The following is a 19,473-nucleotide window of genomic DNA, read 5'->3' as shown; positions in this document are numbered from 1 at the left end:
CTCACCTGCAAATGTGGCTGCAGCCAGCGCTGACCCACCACCGCCACCTAGACTTAGTTCTGGTCTCAAAGTTTGGCGGGTAAAAAACCAGCCTGGGTAGATAGAACCAATGGGTGGAGAAAGGATCTGCGCCTGTTGGATTTCTTCTGCACAGATCCTTCACAACCGCAGCACATATCCCAAGGCCAACGGTGGATCAGGAACTCTTCAATCGTTTCACAATGTGTCGTTCTGAGCTGAGGGCTGCTTCATGCATGTCAAGGAAGGAGAGCGTGACTCATCGTGGATATTCACAAATGTGACTGTCACCTGCAAAGCTGTTTCCTTCAGCATCCAGAAGGCAATGCAGGAATCGCATCCCGGTTCTGCTAGGGTTGCCACTCTTACTGCCATCTGCCAGGAAAACATTCTTTAAGAAAGAGATAAAAGTTCCTGGAAGCTTTAAAGTGGGTTCCAGAATTTTCTTGAGTAAGAGTGGCACTCTAGGCTTGGTTGGTGACAGCTGGAGGTGCAAATAAAGGGAGGAAGGCTGAAATTTCCACACAAGGAAAGCACACACACGCTGTCAGCACGCACGCTGACAACAAGGTTGGAAGTAAGACAACGTGTGCTGCCGATACTGTGAGTTTTGCTGTGTCAGGATTGTTAATTACTGGCCTGAGATTATACCGTGCTGGAGAGATAAAGAAGGAATGTAAATAGGTTTTATATACAGTCATACCTCATGTTACATTTGCTTCAGGTTGCACCTTTTCAGGTTGTGTCCTGCGGGGACCCAGAAGTAACGGAATGGGTTACTTCCGGGTTTCACCGCTCACGCATGCGCAGATGCACAAAATGGCATCATGCGCATGCACAGAAGCGGCGAATTGCGACCTGCGCAAGCGCAGATGTGCAGACATGGGTTGCATTCTTTTCAGGTTGAGAATGGGCCTCCGGAACGGATCCCGTTCGCAACCAGAGGTACCACTGTAATAGGAACAGAATTGCTTGTGCAACCAGTCAAGCGATAAAGAAGCTCTTGACTGTGAATTTGAGTATGACTCCTGTTCTTGTCCTCTGCCTCCGGGGAAAACTCTGCTACAAACCATAAGAAGTGGTTTTACCGAGGTGCCACCACACAAGCAGAAAAGCGCAGCGGAAGTGTGTGGGCGGTAACCTCTAATGCCGTCGCCAATCCCTGCTGCCTTCCGGTGCTCAGAGAGACAGGTAAAACTTGGGTAATCCCATTCCTGTTGTTGCCACCCACCCACGCAGGCAAGAAGAGGACGAGATGTATTACCACAGCGACGACGAGCTTCTGGGCGAGGGGGACACCATCAGCCAGGGCTCTCTCAACGCCAGGTACAAGGAACCCAGAGAAACTTGGGTCTCCTCTCTGGATTGCTGTGGTGGAGTTGAGCAGAAGCTGAGTGGGCAACAGCTGTCCTTGCAGGGAAGGCGGAGAATCGCCACTATCGTTCCTGGTCCTCATAGATGCTCATGCAAAGATGAAGGATGCAACGCAGCCATTGGGCAAGAGAGGCTGTGTTGTGCCACCTCTCTTCCCCTGCATGGCACATGAGAACGTGGAACGATGGCAGGGAGATCTCACCTGGTGCCGATTTCTCTGATCTGTGCAAACCTGTCCAAGAGCGTGGAGTGCCGTGGGGTGTGTGATATCAAAGCATGTGAGTGAGTCTTTTTCATCCTGGGTTGTAGTTCTGTAGATGAGGGGAAGAATGGGGACAGGGCAGGACGAGCTGTGACGCGATTGCTTTGTGGGTCAACGAGGATCCTCCATCTGTGGAGAAGGTGAATAAAAGGAAGTTCATCTCGGTCATAAGGCTAGAACTTGCGGACATCCAATGAATGCTTGAAGTTGCGTGGCGAGTTCCTGCCCCCCCCCCCCAGTGGAAATAAAGACACATGACACAATTATTAAGGTTAATGGGCTAAGTAAGGCCACAGCTTTATTGGTTACAGGTGATGAGCGGTATTGGCTTAGGCATTGGTCCTAACCAACTATATCTGACTTCAGCACGTCCACTTGAAGTCTGGGAAGGGTTAACCACCAGTAGGGGGAGTCCTGCTGATGCACATCAACTAGGAACTCTCCTGGGGCCACCACTAGGGGGCGTGCCTTAGGCCCTCACCTCTATAGGCTTTGAACAGGGCCACGGCCCCCAGAATCCTTTATCGGACTACCCTTCAATATGTGGGGCAGGTGATGGCGCTTCCTCCCCTCTTCCAACTACAGAACTATACCAATGCCTAACCGCCAATACTCAGAAAGTTGTGATGATTTGCTACGAGGTAGGTGGAAACCAAGTGGCTGGTGCCAATTTGCCAAGTGGAAAAATTCCTACCAGGCCCCTCAACGGCGACCAACCAAGGTCCACGGCAAGGTCCAGGAACGAAAACCTTATAGGGTGGAAGGGTGGGAAAAGCAGGAACAGCTGGTAGGAGGGAAAAGAGGGAGATCCCTGGCTGCAACCTGCCTTAAGTAAGGCAGGCCGCGCCCTCAGAGCCAGCCGATTGGCTGGCCAGGAGGTGACGCAGCCAGGAATCTCCCCCAACCGCGTGGGGGCTGGGGTCGTGAAGCCCGCAACTCCACCTTCCTTCAAGGGTGGAAGTGGTTTTTCAGGACAGAGAAAAGAAAAGACTTATTCCGCAGCTCATGGTTAAACTGTGGAACTCCCTGCCACAGGAGGCAGTGATGGCCACCAACTGGGATGGCTTTAAAAGAGGGTGGAGGAGGAGGACTATCAATGGTTAGCAGCCACAATGGCTTTGCTCTGCCTTCACAGCTGTAGGCAGCAATACTTCTCAATCCCCATTACTGGAAGTGGCAGGAGTGGCGAGGGCTCCTGTGCATGTATCCTGCTTGTGGGTTTTCTCACAGGCACCTGGCTGGCCAAATGCACAGGATGCTGGAAGGGCCCTTGGCTTGATCCAGCAAAGCACTTCCTGTGTTCTTACGTTCATACAGGGAGGGGATGAAGAGCCTTTGCAGAACAAGCAAAGGAAAACCTTTGCCGTTGAGCATTGCCAGCCTTGGCCAATCTTGTTGTTGAGTCATTTAGTCGTGTCCGACTCTTCGTGACCCCCTGGACCAGAGCACGCCAGGCACTCCTGTCTTCCACTGCCTCCCCCAGTTTGGTCAAACTCATGCTGGTAGCTTCGAGAACACTGTCCCACCATCTCGTCCTCTGTCGTCCCCTTCTCCTTGGGCCCTCCATCTTTCCCAACATCAGGGTCTTTTCCAGGGAGTCTTCTCTTCTCATGAGGTGGCCAAAGTCTTGGAGCCTCAGCTTCAGGATCTGTCCTTCCAGTGAACACTCAGGGCTGATTTCCTTCAGAATGGAGAGGTTTGATCTTCTTGCAGTCCATGGGACTTTCAAGAGTCTCCTCCAGCACCATAATTCAAAAGCATCCATTCTTCGGCGATCAGCCTTCTTGATGGTCCAGCTCTCACTTCCATACATCACTACTGGGAAAACCATAGCTTTAACTATACGGACCTTTGTCGGCAAGGTGCTGTCTCTGCTTTTTAAGATGCTGTCTAGGTTTGTCATTGCTTTTCTTCCAAGAAGCAGGCGTCTTTTAGTTTCATGACTGCTGTCACCATCTGCAGTGATCATGGAGCCCAAGAAAGTAAAATCTCTTGGCCAATCTAGGACTCTCCAGATGTTTCGGACTTCAGTTCCTACGAGTCCTAGACAGGATGGCTTTAGAATGCAAAACATGTTGCCAGGTTGGCAAAACATGGTCTAAAACTATTCATATTATGGGCTGTTGCTTTTTGGCAGTGGTCTTTTCAATTTATTGTTTTCTTTGACCTTAGTATACTTTTATCATTGTTCTCTTTAAAAAAAAAAATTAAATTTATATACCGCCCTTCACCATAAGATCTCAGGGCAGTTCTCAGAATAAAATACAATATATAAACAAAAGTAAATAATGAAAACAAAACAGCAAACCCCCAACCCTTCACACAGGGTTTGCCTGCATGTTGAGAAGGAATTGGGGCAGAGGCAACTTGTGTGCGACGCAAAAGCATCGAAGAGTCTTTCCATCTCTTAATGTCGTTTTTGTGGACTACATCCCATCATCGGATCTATAGGAACATATGAAACAGATTTATACAGAATAAGATATGAGGGAAATGTACAGTTAGACTATGAAGCACTTTTTCTTTGCCAAAATAGGAGGGTCTCCCTGCTATGCAATTGGCTGTACCTGCAATTTATAGTCCTCAATCAAGCTTTAGGATGATCTTGTTAATTCCCTTCTAAAGTTCCTTGTCATTAAGTCTTTGAGAACTTGAAGGGTCTTATCACAGAATCATAAAACTGGAAGGGACCCAAAGAGACCCCTCATCCAACCCCCAGACCAGGTGGGGTCTGATCAAGGCAGAATAGGATTATGACTTCCTTTGACCCGGTTGCTAGATGTCGGTTGATGCAACCTAGAACTGCATTCACTTTTTCGGCCGCAGCATCACACTGCTGGCTCATGTTGACTCGCAGGGCTTGCACCGAGCTGGTCGATTTCCTCCTGGCAATCTTTCAGCAGCTTTGTCCACCCCGTGCCTCTGAAGCCAAGCATGGGAATATTGCTGTGCTGCTAGAAAAGTGGGTGGCATTAATTATTGCAGCTGCTGCCATAGCAACGTGGTACCCAGGGGCTCAGATCCTTCCTCAACTGCCCTTCATGTTCAATGTGTGCTGACAGCTGAGCTTTAAAGAGCCAGAGGGGGAGAGGAAAAATCCACAGGTTTTTCTTTTCCTAACTTCACAGGTTGACAATACTTAGCCTGGCCTCTTCTTTCTCTCTCTCTGACATAATGAACACATTTGAAACCGCTGCTTTCTGTGCCAAATAGATCAGAATAGTGTAACAATCTGAAGCTGTCGCTCTCCAAGGTCTCTGGGAAGGAGGACAATTCAACACCTGTGGTCTTGGGATCCTTCTTAAAAAATGGGAGATAGCAGGAACTGAACCTGTGGCACTTCTGCCTGAGCAATTTGGCCTGAGCATCTTGCTTCCTTCCAGCAATGGACAGCATCTATCAGCAGCTTCACGAGAGACCAGATTTCAAAACTGGCACTCGTTTCTGCTGGGCTGCACATTATATTAAAAGCATATCAGCCCCACCAGGGAAAGGAAAACACACAGAATATGTGCTCAGGTTCAGGAAATATACTCTGTGGAATTCCCTGACTCTTTTTCCCACTGCGCATTATTTTTTATTGGGGTGGGTGAGTGTGCCTGGGCAGGAATAATCACAGCTATTGCATCTCTAACAGACAACCACCCAACCTTTGCTTAAAAACCTCCAAGGAAGGAGAGTCCACAAGCTCTTGAGGGATACCGGTCCACCGTTGAACAGCTTTTACTGTCAGAAAGTTCTTCCTGATGGTTAGTCGGAATCATCTTCCTTGTCATGTTCCACAGGGCAGGCGCCACCACCGAGAAGGCCCTCTGCCTGGTTCCCTGTAACTTCACTTCTCGCAGGGAGGGAACCACCAGAAGGCCCTCAGAGCTGGACCTCAGTGTCCAGGCTGAACGATGGGGGCATAGCTGTCAACCTTCCCCCTTTTTTAAGGGGAAATTCCCTTATTTCAAATAGGATTCCTCGCAAGAAAAGGGAAAAGTTGACAGCTATGGATGGGGGTGGAGACAATCCTTCAGGTCTGCTGGTCCGAGGCCATTTAGGTCTTTAAAGGTCAGCAACAACACTTTGAGTTGAATTGAATTGAATCCATTGGTTTTGGTCTTCCTGTCCAGAGCAGCCCAAAGCAAGCTTGATCTGTTGTTGTTGTTTAGTCGTTTAGTCGTGTCTGACTCTTCGTGACCTCCTGGACCAGAGCACGCCAGGCCCTCCTGTCTTCCACGGCCTCCCCCAGTTTGGTCAGACTCATGCTGGTAGCTTTGAGAACACTGTCCCACCATCTCGTCCTCTGTCATCCCCTTCTCCTTGTGCCCTCCATCTTTCCCAACATCAGGGTCTTTTCCAGGGAGTCTTCTCTTCTCATGAGGTGGCCAAAGTCTTGGAGCCTCAGCTTCAGGATCTGTCCTTCCAGTGAGCACTCAGGGCTGATTTCCTTCAGAATGGAGAGGTTTGATCTTCTTGCAGTCCATGGGACTCTCAAGAGTCTCCTCCAGCACCAGAATTCAAAAGCATCCATTATTCGGCCATCAGCCTCCTTTATGGTCCAGCTCTCACTTCCATACATCACTACCTTCCCCTTTTCCCTTATTCTTCCTTCCTACCTGGGTTAATATTGACAGCGCTGTCCATTCTGCAAGAAAGTAGAGAAAAATCCACTGACGATTCCGGTGAGATTTGGCAGCTCCTGCAGGCTTCATTACCGAAGCAGTTGCCGACTGCGTTTTGACATAGTTGGGAAATATGTCTCATTAGTCAGCTAATTTCCGTTCCCACCGGGAGGAGAAAACAAACCTTCCCTGGGATGGAAATAATCAATGAACGGCTCTGCCAAGGCCCCAGCAGATCAGCTGCTTTTGCAGCCCAGCCTTGTCTGTTTGGTTCATCACCTTCGTATTTTGGGTGATTGTTTTTTTTTTGTGTGTAAAAAGCTCATCACAATTCAGCTGTCCAAAGCCGTTCTGGAAAAGTGCTGTGCTGACAGAACCAGAATGCAAACATCTGCCGGGAGATTCGGCACAGATAAAAGAAAGTCCTTCTTCACACAGGACATTGTTAACCTGGGGAACTCCCTGCCACAGGAGTCAGTGATGAATGGCTTTAAAAGAGGATCAGACAAATTCATGGAGGAGGAGAGGAGAAAAGGCCTTCACAACTTTATATTTATATGCACACACAAAGAATGCCAGATTTAGGGTAGAGTTGGCAGTTTCTCCCGCACAGGGCACTGAGCTGAGAAGGTTCAAAATTGAGAAGACCCACAATTGAGAAGATCCATTTGAGGCTGCCAATTTTTGGGCTTGCACAGGGTGCCATATAATTGCAGATGACCAAAGCCAGCCCCTTTACACCCAGCGAAGCCAACACTCAAAGCATCCTCCTAATAGTAATAATAATAAATTTTATTTATACCCCACCGTCCCCAGCCAAGACTGGGTTTCAGGGCGGCTAACACCAGATATAAAATTGATTAAAATACGACTTAAAAACAAGATTAAAATACAACATTAAGATGCAGCCTCATTTCAGCAGAAACTCAAAAAACTTTTTGGGGAATGAAAACGTCAAGTCTTCACCAAGGCCAACTATCCAGACTGGTCCTATGTGGGCCAGAAAAAAGCCAGGGAAGTCCCCAAATAGGAGTTCCATCACAGAAGAAGAAAGGAAAAAGGAAAGAGTGGAAGGGGATCAAGTTGATTCCAAGCCAAAGGCTAGGCGGAACAACTCTGTCTTGCAGGCCCTGCGGAAAGAAATCAGATCCCGCAGGGCCCTGGTCTCATGAGACAGAGCGTTCCACCAAGTTGGGGCCAGTGTTGAAAAGGCCCTGGCTCTGGTTGAGGCTAATCTGACTTCCTTAGGGCCCGGGACCTCTAGGGTGTTGCTATTTATGGACCTAGAAACTGGGGTTCTGTTTATTGACACCCCAGGGGTCTAGCTGTTTACTGGTTGGGGGTGGTCTCCATATTATATTATATTATTTCCTACTGCCTTCTGCTACTGCGTTCAGTCTTGTACTGCTGGCTCTGAATACAATGTGGAACGAGGAAATGCCATTTTTGATCAGGACCAGTTTTCGCTGTTCAGATTTTGCGTGGTTTCTTCTGCTTCCAAGGAGCGAACTGGACATTTGGGGATGGATCCAGTTTGGCACCGAGCAGCCGCAAAGCTGGGGGGGCAGGAGGAGAAGGAGGGAGAGGTTCATAGCTGAAAAGCAGTAGGTGGGAAAACATGCCTAACCTTTGCCTAGCCCACTAGTGCCATCTCCAGCGGTGCCTAGGGGCCTGGGCACCCACATATTTTTTTTTGCTCTGGTGCCTGTGGGTGCCCAGCCTCCACCCCCTGCCACCATCTTGTACCACCTGCCAGCGGGCATAATCGGTTTTATTCCAACCGGCCTTTGGACAGTGAAGGGTTCTTAATCGTGCTGTACTGTTTATATCACCTGTATTCTCATATATTAGTTTGTCTCTGCTGCATGCTTGTGTGAAATTCCGTGATGTTTGCACGTAGCTCTAAATGTTAAAGTAATATCTCCATTAAACAACACAAGCAATTTGTTTTAACTCTGCTTCTCCATTTGTCATGTAAACGGACCAGTCTGGGCGAAGACGGAGATGACTTCGAAGGGTAAATATGGTGTGCAGTGATTCATAAGCCAGCGGGGTGGAATGAGGGGGATTTAATTATTCACAATATTTCCTCATTCATCCGTACAACAATTTTTCATTTGCACTGGGACATTTTACGGCGTTCTTCCTTGTTGAGGCAGCCCTCCGAGGACGCGATTTTCAATTATTTTACACAAATGATGTTCAAATGCAAAGGCCTTGTGGTTCATCTGCGCTAATCTGGCTGAATTTAGTTCCCATTGAAATCAAGAGGACTCAGTCGTGACTAAATTATCCCATTGATTTCATTGGGAACTAAGTTCCACTAACAGTACAATCCTGTGCATATCTACTCAGACGTAACTCCCATTGAGCTCAATAGAACTCATATCTCCCAGCCCCCAAACTGACACTCTCAAATTTGGGGATTTATTTTTACATTTTATCCTGAAAACCGTTTGGCTCTAAAAAGCTATTTTTACCTTAATGCGCAAAGACCCCCACCTCCACTGCCTTTCCCCTGCGCATACTTCCAGTGATCCAGCATGTTGCAGCGGTTAGAGCATCTGACTGGGCCTTGTGAGAGACCAGTCTTCCAATCCGCACTCCGCCATTAAGCTCACTGGGCAACCTTGGGCTCTCATCCTAAGCCACCTCACAGGGTTGTTGTGCAGATGAAGTGAGGGGGAGAGCTATGCACTCACCACCTTGAGGCCCACGGACAAAATAATAATTAAAATAACATTGAAGGGGCCTCCTGGAGAGAGCTTTCCCTAGGGTCCTTGTTATAGGGTTCCCATGCCAGCAGTGCCCACATCCTGGAAACATTTAAATATTTTTAGACCCAGCTTTCAATCTAGCGAGGCTCTGTTGCCTCTGAGCTTTTATCCTCTAAGCAAGTCAGAAGCCTGGTCTTTTGTGTTCCTGGAGAAGGGAGAAAGTCGGCCCTGGGAAATATAACCCGATCCCTGTTTACTTTTAAAAATTCATGGGTGGGATGGAGCTCTGGAGCAGAACACAATCTGGCCCCAGTGAATTATTGATCCGCTCCTTTTCTTTGGCCTGGCAGTGACGCATCTGCTTCCATGCTCATCTCATGTCAAGCACCCCACTGGCCTTGCCGCTCCCTTGTCTTCCAGGCGCTCTCCATGGTGCTGATTTCATATTTCACTTAATTCCATAAAATACACCACTTGATTGCAAAACCCCCCAAAAAACCTCAAAGCGGTTTACACAAAAAGATGAAACACTAAAATCATCAGTCAGGAGAATGAATAACAGTTTAATTCTTTCAAAGGGTTAAAATAACAACGGACTAAAACCACAGTAAAACATGCATCCTTTTCTTAAAAATCTGGACAGGATTTGCTTGAACAAAAATGTGTTTTAGAAGCCACCGAAAAATGCCCAGTGAAGGCGCCTGCCCGAGATCAATAGGCAGGGAGTTCCAAAGTGTAAATGTGGCTTCACTAAGAGATTGAGTTCTTACAAACGCAGAATGGGTATTATGTGGCACTTGTAACTGGGCCACTTCTGCAGATCGATCCAGTCGAGTGGGAGCATATGGGTTCATGCAATTCTGCAACTAAACTGGTCCCAAGTTGTTGGCGGCTTTTATATACACCTTCAACTCTGCCTGGTAGCAAGTCATCAACCTGTGCAGGTCTCTGAGCACAGGGGTCCTTGCTCCTGTCAGCAATCATACTGCAGCATTCTGCACTCGCTGCAACCACCAGGTGAAGTGAAAGGGAAGCGCCACCTACAGCTCCTTGCAGCAATCCAGCCTTGCATACACAATGGGAGGTTCCAGATCCCAGAGTGATGTCAGGATGTTGACATTTCCATTCCACCTTAAGGAGCAGACGTGTGGAATGGTTGCTTGTCACATGTCTGTTTACATTCCAGCACAGTTTGCTGGGAACTTCCGTTGTGTATAGCTTTTGCTTTTAGCTATTCTCTCAGAGATGACATGAGAGAGAGACGACATGTGTCTTTGTCCTGATTTATGATTAATAAATCTGTAGTTGTAATATGCTTACACAAGCCTCACGCCTATTCTATGTGCGAAGTTCAGTCTGCTGAAAGCTTGGAAGCCCGGGTTGCTGATTTACATTGGAGCAGAGGTGATGGTCTTCACAGTGGGACTGCTGGAAGGAGACGGCCAAGCTGGGGCAAGCCAGCTGGCCTCCCAGCCCTCTGCATGCCAACAGTTTTGCCCCAAGATCCCCTTTAGCAGAGCCATATGAGATGCACAAGCACGGCTCCCTCCTCCCCAGCCCTGCAATTTCAAAATGTTTCTTTTTCTGAGAGGCTTTTAATCTTCTGGGTTTTTTTGGTGCCTGTCTTCTGACTTATAGATGGCTGCGTTCCACTTAATTACGGCAATGTTTCTGATGTTGGTTTACTGCAATGTGTGTTACCTCCCCCCCCCCCAAAAAAAATCTGTACTTGTTTCTTTGTTTTACGACACGAAGCTGCTCTGTGAGTGGAAGGTTTGCAATTAATAAATCAATTGATTGATTGCTTATTATTTTTTAGAAATAAACTCTGAAGAGCAGCCAGGAGTGGCTGCCAGTTTCATCAAAGGGATGATGGCGATGGGGAAGATGCTTAACCCGTATCCCTCCAGCCCTATGTCTCCTCAAACTGCCCCTCTGAAACTGCTTTTCTCCCAGCAGAGGAGAATTGTAGAGTTGGGGGGAGCCCTGAGGTCTTGTAGTCCACCCCCCTGCAATGCAGGAACTGCAGCTAAAGGAAGCTTATATCTACCCCCCTCCCCGCAACCAGAAAAGTAGCTAGAAATGAATGGGGGAATGGCAGGAAGGGAACGGCCATCGGTCATCAGCAGAGCAGCTGCCTGGCGTGCAGAATGTCATAGGTTCCATCCCAGGTAGGGCTGGCACTGCCCCCTGTCTGAAACCCTAGAGAGCTCCCGCTGCCAGTCTGTGTTGGAAATTATTATTATTATTATTATTATTATTATTATTATTATTATTATTTATTAATTTATACCCTGCCCATCTGGCTGAGTTTCCCCAGCCACTCTGGGCGGCTCCCAATCAAGTGTTAAAAACAATACAGCATTAAATATTAAATGCTTCCCTAAACAGGGCTGCCTTCAGATGCCTTCTAAAAGTCAGATAGTGGATTATTTCCTTGACATATGATTGGAGGGCGTTCCACAGGGAGGGTGCCACCACCAAGAAGGCCCTCTGCCTGCTTCCCTGTAACTTGGCTTCTCACAGCAAGGAAACCGCCAGAAGGCCCTTGGCGCTGGACCTCAGTGTCCGGGCAGAACGATGGGGGTGGAGATGCTCCTTCAGGTATACTGGACCGAGGCTGTTTAGGGCTTTAAATGCTGATCTAGATGTTCAGACTTGGTTTAAGGAAGCTTCCTGTATTCCTGGGTTGAGCAAAACCATTTCCCATCCCCCCTCAGTCATAGAATCATAGCATTGTTGAGTTGGAAGGGCTCTCCAGGGGCCATCTAGTCCACCCCCCTGAAATGCAGGAATGACCGCTAAATCCTAAATCTGATGTCTTGTTTCTGCTTTCCTGTGCCCTAATCCAGCAGATCATCAGGATTCGGGAGTAAGAGCCGTGATGGGTACCAATCCGTGGCCAGGTAGTTACACTCGGCGTGAAACTCTGGTGCAACCTCTTTCCTTGTGGTTGGGAGCCAAGGGCCCCCCTAGGCTCCCCCCAAAAAAGCATTTCCTCCGTGCCAAGATGGAGCCCCAGGACTGGTTCCGAAATCTGGGGTCCAGTCCCTGATACCCATGAAAGCCCAACTCTCTGAGCACGCACAGAGTAAACCACAAGCGGACCAGGCACAGGGGAGTGCTAGCAAGAGGAGACTTTGGCTCACAATATACCTTGGTTTACAACTGTTACGGAAAAATCTAGGTGCGAGGCTGCTCAGTCCCACAGCTGGTCAGGCAGAGCCCACAGGTCCCTGCGGAATAAAGGAAGGAGTTCAGCCACCAACCGGAGCGAATAGCTGTAGACCAAAGTTTATTGCGCAACAGGTTCCAAGAGGAATTTTGAACCCCGAGGATGGGGTGACAAGGACTTTTAAAAGTTCCCCACCATATCCCAGAATACAGTTCGTACAGCATCATTGCTACATCACTGACATGTCACAAAAGGGGAGGGGTAGGCAGGGGCTGGGACGCAAGTGGCGCTGTAGGTTAAACCACAGAGCCTAGGACTTGACAATCAGAAGGTCGGCGGTTCAAATCCCCATGAAGGGGTGAGCTCCCGTTCCTCGGTCCCTGCTCCTGCCAACCTAGCAGTTCGAAAGCACGTCAAAGTGCAAGTAGATAAATAGGTACTGCTCCGGCGGGAAGGTAAACGGCGTTTCCGTGCACTGCTCTGGTTTGCCAGAAGTGGCTTAGTCATGCTAGCCACATGACCAGGAAGCTGTACGCCGGCTCCTTCGGCCAATAAAGCGAGATGAGCGCCGCAACCCCAGAGTCGGTCACAACTGGACCTAATTGTCAGGGGTCCCTTTTTCTTTACCTTTTAGACAGGGGTTACACTAGTTCAACCTTGGCAGACATGTCCAGACAAGTCCTTGGTACAAGATTAGCATAAGCAGACATGGCAGGGCAAGACTCAGGTATAAGATGAGCATAGACAAATATTTCTTAAGTACCCACCACCCAAAAGTACAAGAGAACTTCCTTTGCATGTCTGGACACCGTGGTAAGTTTGGTGATGGGATTAGGCTTTCCTTGGCCAACAATCAGCTCAGCAACTGTCCCCTCTGGGAACTTCCTGGAATCCCTTTTCAAGGGGAAAAATAGCTTTGGAATGGAGGAAACTGGCAAAGGAGATGATTTTATAGTATTTTTAAAGCTAGGTAACTTCTCTGAGCTGTCAAGTTGAAAGGATACATTCAGGCATAATATTTGTAACATTTAACTTTAAAGATGTGCCCCCCCCGGTAATTTCCGTAACATAATCGGTTCCGCAGGTCCGGTTGTAAACCAAGGCAGGTTGTAACCCAAGGCGCGCTTTTGCCAATGGGGCCTCCCCCCCAAAAAATGGGTTGTAATCCAAAAAAAGGGACACAGACATGGTTGTAATCCAAGACTTTTGCAAACCAAGGTACCACTGTATAGAAATATATATCACAGAATTGCAGAGTTGAAAGGGAGGCCAAGGGTCATCTAGTCCAACCCCCCGGTTTCAGGGGGCGCTTGAGTTCCAGGAGCAGTTGACAACCCCCCAAGAAACAGCGGCTCATGGACCATGGGTGGCTGAGATTTTAAGGCATTAATGGACCCGATCCACCAAGCCCGGTTGTTTCTCTGCCTCCTCCAAGTGGCCAAGGGCTGAGAGAGCACCCCTTTTCCCGCTTTGGGGTACGTGGGGTGTGTGTGGCGGTTCTCTTGGTCTGTGTTACTGACCATGCAAGCACCGCCGAGCTGCAGTTGTTTGAGGAGTGAACGATTTGGAGTCAAGGGGTTCCTTTGGATCCTAGCACTGTAAGTTGCGAGGGACCCCCCAAGGGCCATCTAGTCCAGCCCTCTGCAATGCAGGGGCCACAGCTCACGAATCCCCGACAGAAGGCCACCTGACCTCTGCTTAAAAACCTCAAAAGGTGAACAGTCTACCTTCCCAGGTCAGAGAATCATAGAATGGTAGTTGGGAGGGACCCCTAAAGGTTCTCTAGTCCAACCCCCTGCAATGCAGAAAATGGCCCTTGTATGCGTCAGGCTAAGTGGTTTTTCTGAGCAGGGAGGAAATGAGCTTCTCTGCCTTCGGCTCCCATGATTTAATTGCTTTTGCTCTTCTGTGACAGCGATGAGCATGGGGACCCCAGGTACATGCATGTCTTCTGGGCTGCAGTTCCCCTTCCTTCCTTCCTTCCTTCCTTCCTTCCTTTCGTACAATTTATTAATTTTATAATAACAAAAAAAGAACCAAAAAAAGAGAACCTCATAATCCAAAATTTAACTCATACATCTTAATTGACTTCCTTCCACTCCCCCTTCTGGTTCCATTATTTTATACTTATTCATGCACACCTATGGATTCTTCTAGGGTGGCGCTGTGGGTTAAACCACAGAGCCTAGGACTTGCCGATCAGAAGGTTGGCGGTTCGAATCCCCATGACGGGGTGAGCTCCCGTTGCTCGGTCCCTGCTCCTGCCAACCTAGCAGTTCAAAAGCACGTCAAAGAGCAAGTAGATAAATAGGTACCGCTCCGGCGGGAAGGTAAACGGCGTTTTCATGCGCTGCTCTGCTTCGCCAGAAGCGGCTTAGTCCTGCCGGCCACGTGACCCGGAAGCTGTACACCGGCTCCCTCGGACAATAAAGCCAGATGAACTCTGCAACCCCAGAGTCGGCCACGACTGGTCCTAACAGTCAGGGGTCCCTTTACCTTTATGGAGTCTTATATTCTTAACAATCCAATTTTAAAATCTTATTCATGTTGTTACAAGTGACCTTTAGAAGTTCGACTAATGTAGAAACATATACACAAAGCTTGCAATATATGCCTTAAACATTTCCCTCCTTTTTAAGAACAACAACGTCCTTTTCTTTCTTGGGTTTCAAATTGTGTACTACTTCCCGCATAGTTCATTGGTTTGTTTTGCCGATCTTCTTTGGCTGTGGCTTCTTCCCTCTCTTTCTTCAGCACTGGACATTGTGTGCGCGCCTCTGTGTGCATGTGTGCGCATGTCCATACAGATATGTGCGTTCTAGATACCAGCTCTGCGCTGGAGGTACGCCAGTGGTCCCCAAACCTTCTGGGGGGACACCAGCCCCTTAGTCCCATGAAGGCATCCTCTGTGCCCCCTAACCTGTAAAAAGCATCATTCAGAAGAGCAGCTTGAACCCCTACCAAGGAAGATAGGAGCACAGCACAATTTGAAACAGAAGCGATGAATTGCACATTCCTCCCAAATTAAACGGGTTTGTCTAATTAATCTGACAAAATCACAGAATGGTAGAGTTGGAAGGGGCCGAGAAAGCCGTCTAGTTCATGGGTAGGCAAACTAAGGCCCAGGGGACGGATCTGGCCCAATCGCCTTCTCAATCCGGCCTGTGGACGGTCAGGAATCAGCGTGTTTTTACGTGAGTAGATGCATCTCTGGGTTATTTGTGGGGCATAGTAATTCGTTCACACATTCGACTCATGGAAAAACACCAGGCAAGCCCCCCAAATAACCCAGAGATGCATTTTAAATAAAAGCACACTTTCTACTCATGGAAAAACACCAGGCAGACCCCACAAATAACCCAGAGGTGCATTTTAAATAAAAAGACACATTCTACTCGTGTAAAAACACGCTGATTCCCAGACCGTCCGTGGGCCGGATTTAGAAGGCGATTGGGCCGAATCCAGCCCCCGGGCCTTAGGTTGCCTACCCGTGGGTTAAATGATTAGGGAGAGATTTTAATGACTAGGGACCCTGGAGGTTAGAGCTGGCTTGGGTAGATAGCCACCGTTTGTGCTCCCTGCTGTCCTGATGGGAGAATGATTGGCGGTAGCTTCTGACCTCAATCAGAGCTTCACGGGACTCCCAAAACCCCCAGGGCACTTATGGGGGTAAACCCCTGCCCTCCTCCTCAGCTCCCGGTGGCTGGCGCAAAAGGAGAGTTGCCCCTGCCATGCTCAGTGGCTCATCGCAAATGTGGGGAGCAAATATGTGATAGACAAGGAGGAGAAGGTGAGAGAATAAATTCTGGAGAATAAATTCAGCGAAACGAGCGAAGCTATGCCAAGACTGTTAATTTGCGTAATTCATGTATTTGATTTCATTATTCCATACAATTTATGCAGCGCTCGAATGGGAAAGCAACACAAAACTCGAAGCCGTTTACAAAAGAAAGGGACAAGACTATAGGAAAAATTGACAGCAATAATTCAAGGCCTTTGAAAGGAAAAAATAAAAATACCGTATTTTTCGCTCTATAGGACGCACTTTTCCCCCTCCAAAAATGAAGGGGAAATGTGTGTGCATCCTATGGAGCGAATACAGGCTCCTTGGTTTCAGCGATAGCAACGTAAAGCCTCCAAAGTGCAGAGGGAGCGCTCCCTCTGCGCTCCGGAGGCTACACGTTGCTTTCGCTGAAGCCTGGAGAACGAGAGAGGGGTCGGTGCGCACTCACCCCTCTTGCTCTCCAGGCTTCAGGGATAGCCGCCTGAAGCCTTCGGAGCGCAGCGGGACCTCGTGCTGTGCTCCGAAGGCTTTGGGTTCCTTTCCCTGAAGCCGGGAGAGCAATACTCTCCTGGCTTCAGCAGAGAGGGAGAGCTGTGCAGCGCCCCTTCAGCAAAGCAGGAGAAGAAATGGAAGGGGCTCCTTTTCTCCTGCCGCTTCGCTGAAGGGGCGCTGAGCAGAGAGGGGGAGAATTTTCCCCCCCTGTTCTTCCCCTCCTATGGTCCGGTGCGTCCTATAGAGCGAAAAATACGGTAGATTAAAAGTCACATCAACATTCTAGACGTCTGGGCAAGCTTTCCTGCACCAGAATGTTTTCAGCAGGTGCCAAATGGAGTCCAGTGAAGGTTCTTGCCTGATATCAATAGGCAGGGAGATCCAAAGGGCTGGTGCTGCCAGATTTTGCTGTGAAATCTGAATGTTTCAACTTCCTTTGTCACTAAAAAGTTGCTGAAAGTCTCTCCAAGCCTCTCCCTGTGTGATCTTGCTACTGGCTATTCTACCTCCAAGCTGTGCGTGGGTTTGCTGTGGTTTTCCAACTGGGGCAAGGCATGGTTTTTTGGTGTGTGTGTGCATTGTACAGTTCACTTTGGGAAATCCAGATGTCTGGGCAAAGCTTTCTGTTCTTGTAATTTTGTTTTTTTGAACCACGTGGCTTGTGTCCTTTCAGAGATAAAGCTAAAGGGAAAGAGAAAAAACACCGTCATTTGTTCAGGTATTGCAACGTTCCCCTTTCAGCTCCCTACTCAAGTTTCTAGTCCCTGGTTTGCAGTGCTACAGTTTGCTGTCTTTTCAACCACATCTCTGAATAACCTGGGGATATCCTTTTCAGGTTGATGAGTGGGAAGAAAACCCTCACCAGAAAGTATTATGGGTTGTTAAGAGAAGCCAGCAAGTGGCAAAGGTTGGCAGAGGATGGGGCAGTCTCCCCCAACTACCCCTTGCCATGCCTGGATATGTTCCTTGGGAAGCCTGGGTTCAAATCACCGCTCAACTTACCTACCTTACAGGGGTGTTATGGGGATAAAATGGATATTTTTGTGTGTGGAACTATGCATGTCCTTTGATCTCCTTGGACACAGAGCAGGAAATCTTGTTCTTTTAAGTAATAGAAAAGATCGTGTGTGTTTGGTTGATTTTCTTAGTACTTATGCACAATCCCTCACATTTTCCTTGTGCTTAATTTGGCATATCCCGCACGGCTGTCCACCCATCTCAGCAAAGGAAAAGACAAATCAAACAAGTAGGTGCCGCGATCGCTGCAGTTTCTCTTCCTATCTAACATTTCTCTCTGTCTCTGTGATGCCTTATTCCTTCGGAAGTAGCCGACTTTCCGACAAAAACTTTCTCCCCTATGAAGGCAGGTTACAGCATTTGGGACTTTTTAGTTTAGAGAAAAGGCGAGGAAGAGGCAGAAGACAGGAGTTTATAAAATTAAGCTTTTTTTTTTCTCTCCCAATGCTACATCCAGTAAAGCTGGAAATTTGGAAGATTCAGGATGGATAATAATAATAATAATAATAATAATAATAATAATAATAATAATTGTACCCTGGGTTTCCCCAGCCACTCTGGGCGGCTTCCAACAAAGATTAAAAATACATTAAAATGTCGCACATTAAAAACTTCCCTGAACAGGGCTGCCTTCAGATGTCTTCTAAAAGTTATGTAGTTCTTTATCTCCTTGACATTTGATGGGAGGGCATTCCACAGGGCGGGTGCCACTACCAAGAAGGCCCTCTGCCTGGTTCCCTGTAACTTGGCTTGTCTCAGCGAGGGAACCGCCAGAAGGCCCTTGGAGCTGGACCTCAGTGTCTGGGCAGAACGATGGGGGTGGAGACGCTCCTTCAGGTATACTGGACCGAGGCCATTTAGGGCTTTAAATGTCAGGACCAACACTTTGAATTGTGCTCGGAAACGTACTTCAAAGGACTTCATCACGCAGTGCATAGTGGAACTATGGAACTCACTGCCACAGGAGCCAGCTCACAGTCTAGATGGCTTTGAAAGAGGATTGAACAAATTCATGGAGGAAGAGAGGGCTATTGACGGCTACTAGCCAGGATGGCTATGCTCTGCCCGTAATATGAAACCAGCAAGCAAGATCCAACCACAAGAGCCTTCTCCCCTTCTGGGGTTTCTAGAATTAACTGTGTCCAGCTGTGGAAGCATTACATAGTCATTGAGAGCCCTCTTTTCCTCCACAGATCTGCCTAATCCTCTTTTAAAGCCATTCAAGTTGCTGGCCACCACTGTGGCAGTGAGTTCCGCAGTTCAACTCTGTGCTACGTGTTGGAGCCCTTTTCTAAAATCTGCCTCGGTTCTGCCAATATTTGGCTTCCTTCAATGATCACGAATTCTAGAGCTACCAGAGAGAGAGAGAGCATCTTCCCTGTACCCACTATCTGAGTGCTGTGCTTAATTTCATAAACTTTTGCCACGCTGCCTTGGACTCGCTTTTCCTCCGGCCAACAAGTCTCTTTCCACCGGAGCAGCCTGGGTCCTTCTGAGCTATGGGCTCTTTCCCAAGCGCCAGGAGCGTACCCAGCCTCAGGTCTCTGAGCCAACTCCTTGTCCCCTTGACTGTACGCCTTTTCGGCGTTCATCCTCTCGTCTCTGCCGCACACCTTCTCCACTATTATAAAGGCAGATAAAGCCTGAATAATTCATCCGCAGGCTGTAATCGGATCCTGGACGAGTCCATCTGGAATTGCAGGAAAAAGAGGCGCTCAGAGGTTCTTTCTTTCCCCTGCACCCCAGAAAACGTGAGCCCAGAGGACTAGGGAAGGGAGCCTAGGGACCAAATCACAGAAGCTAACTTTGGGGCAACGTCCAGAGTGGGCACCCCGACCAACCTCTCCAGCAGCACCTCGTATGGCGGCCGCTGCGAGCATCCCGTTCTGTCTCGGATGTTCTCATCCAATATTCACGAAGGCGACGGTGTCAGTTCACCGCCAGAGCTGGTAGCTGAGCATCAGCGCCACTCTGCTCCCCTCGCCAGAGAAAAATGGGGGGCAGCGGGGCCTGGGTTTGAGGCC

The 19,473-nt window shown here is 48.4% G+C and overlaps 1 protein-coding gene across 18 annotated transcripts in view; it reads left to right on the top strand.

Moving 5' to 3' along the window:
- The window catches only part of OTOF (otoferlin), a 202,662-nt gene that overhangs the window by 83,844 nt on the left and 99,345 nt on the right, over positions 1 to 19,473 (top strand). For 12 of the 18 annotated variants that reach the window (XM_083493990.1, XM_083493978.1, XM_083493987.1 and 9 more), the window contains exons 6-9: positions 11,834 to 11,887; positions 14,072 to 14,092; positions 17,106 to 17,150; positions 17,655 to 17,678. The exons of 3 other annotated variants lie outside the window; for them this stretch is intronic. In XM_083493990.1, coding sequence (XP_083350116.1) covers positions 11,834 to 11,887; positions 14,072 to 14,092; positions 17,106 to 17,150; positions 17,655 to 17,678 — 144 coding nt within the window. Of the gene's footprint in view, positions 1 to 8,251; positions 8,282 to 11,833; positions 11,888 to 14,071; positions 14,093 to 17,105; positions 17,151 to 17,654; positions 17,679 to 19,473 lie in introns of all 18 variants that reach the window. 3 more of the 18 variants (XM_083493988.1, XM_083493989.1, XM_083493977.1) reach the window with 2 other exon arrangements.

Source organism: Podarcis liolepis (assembly GCF_965112155.1).
Source record: "Podarcis liolepis genome assembly, chromosome: 3".
NCBI classification, from domain to species: domain Eukaryota; kingdom Metazoa; phylum Chordata; class Lepidosauria; order Squamata; family Lacertidae; genus Podarcis; species Podarcis liolepis.
The sequence above is the reverse complement of the archived record's forward strand: the minus strand, read 5'-3'. Positions and strand labels throughout refer to the sequence as shown.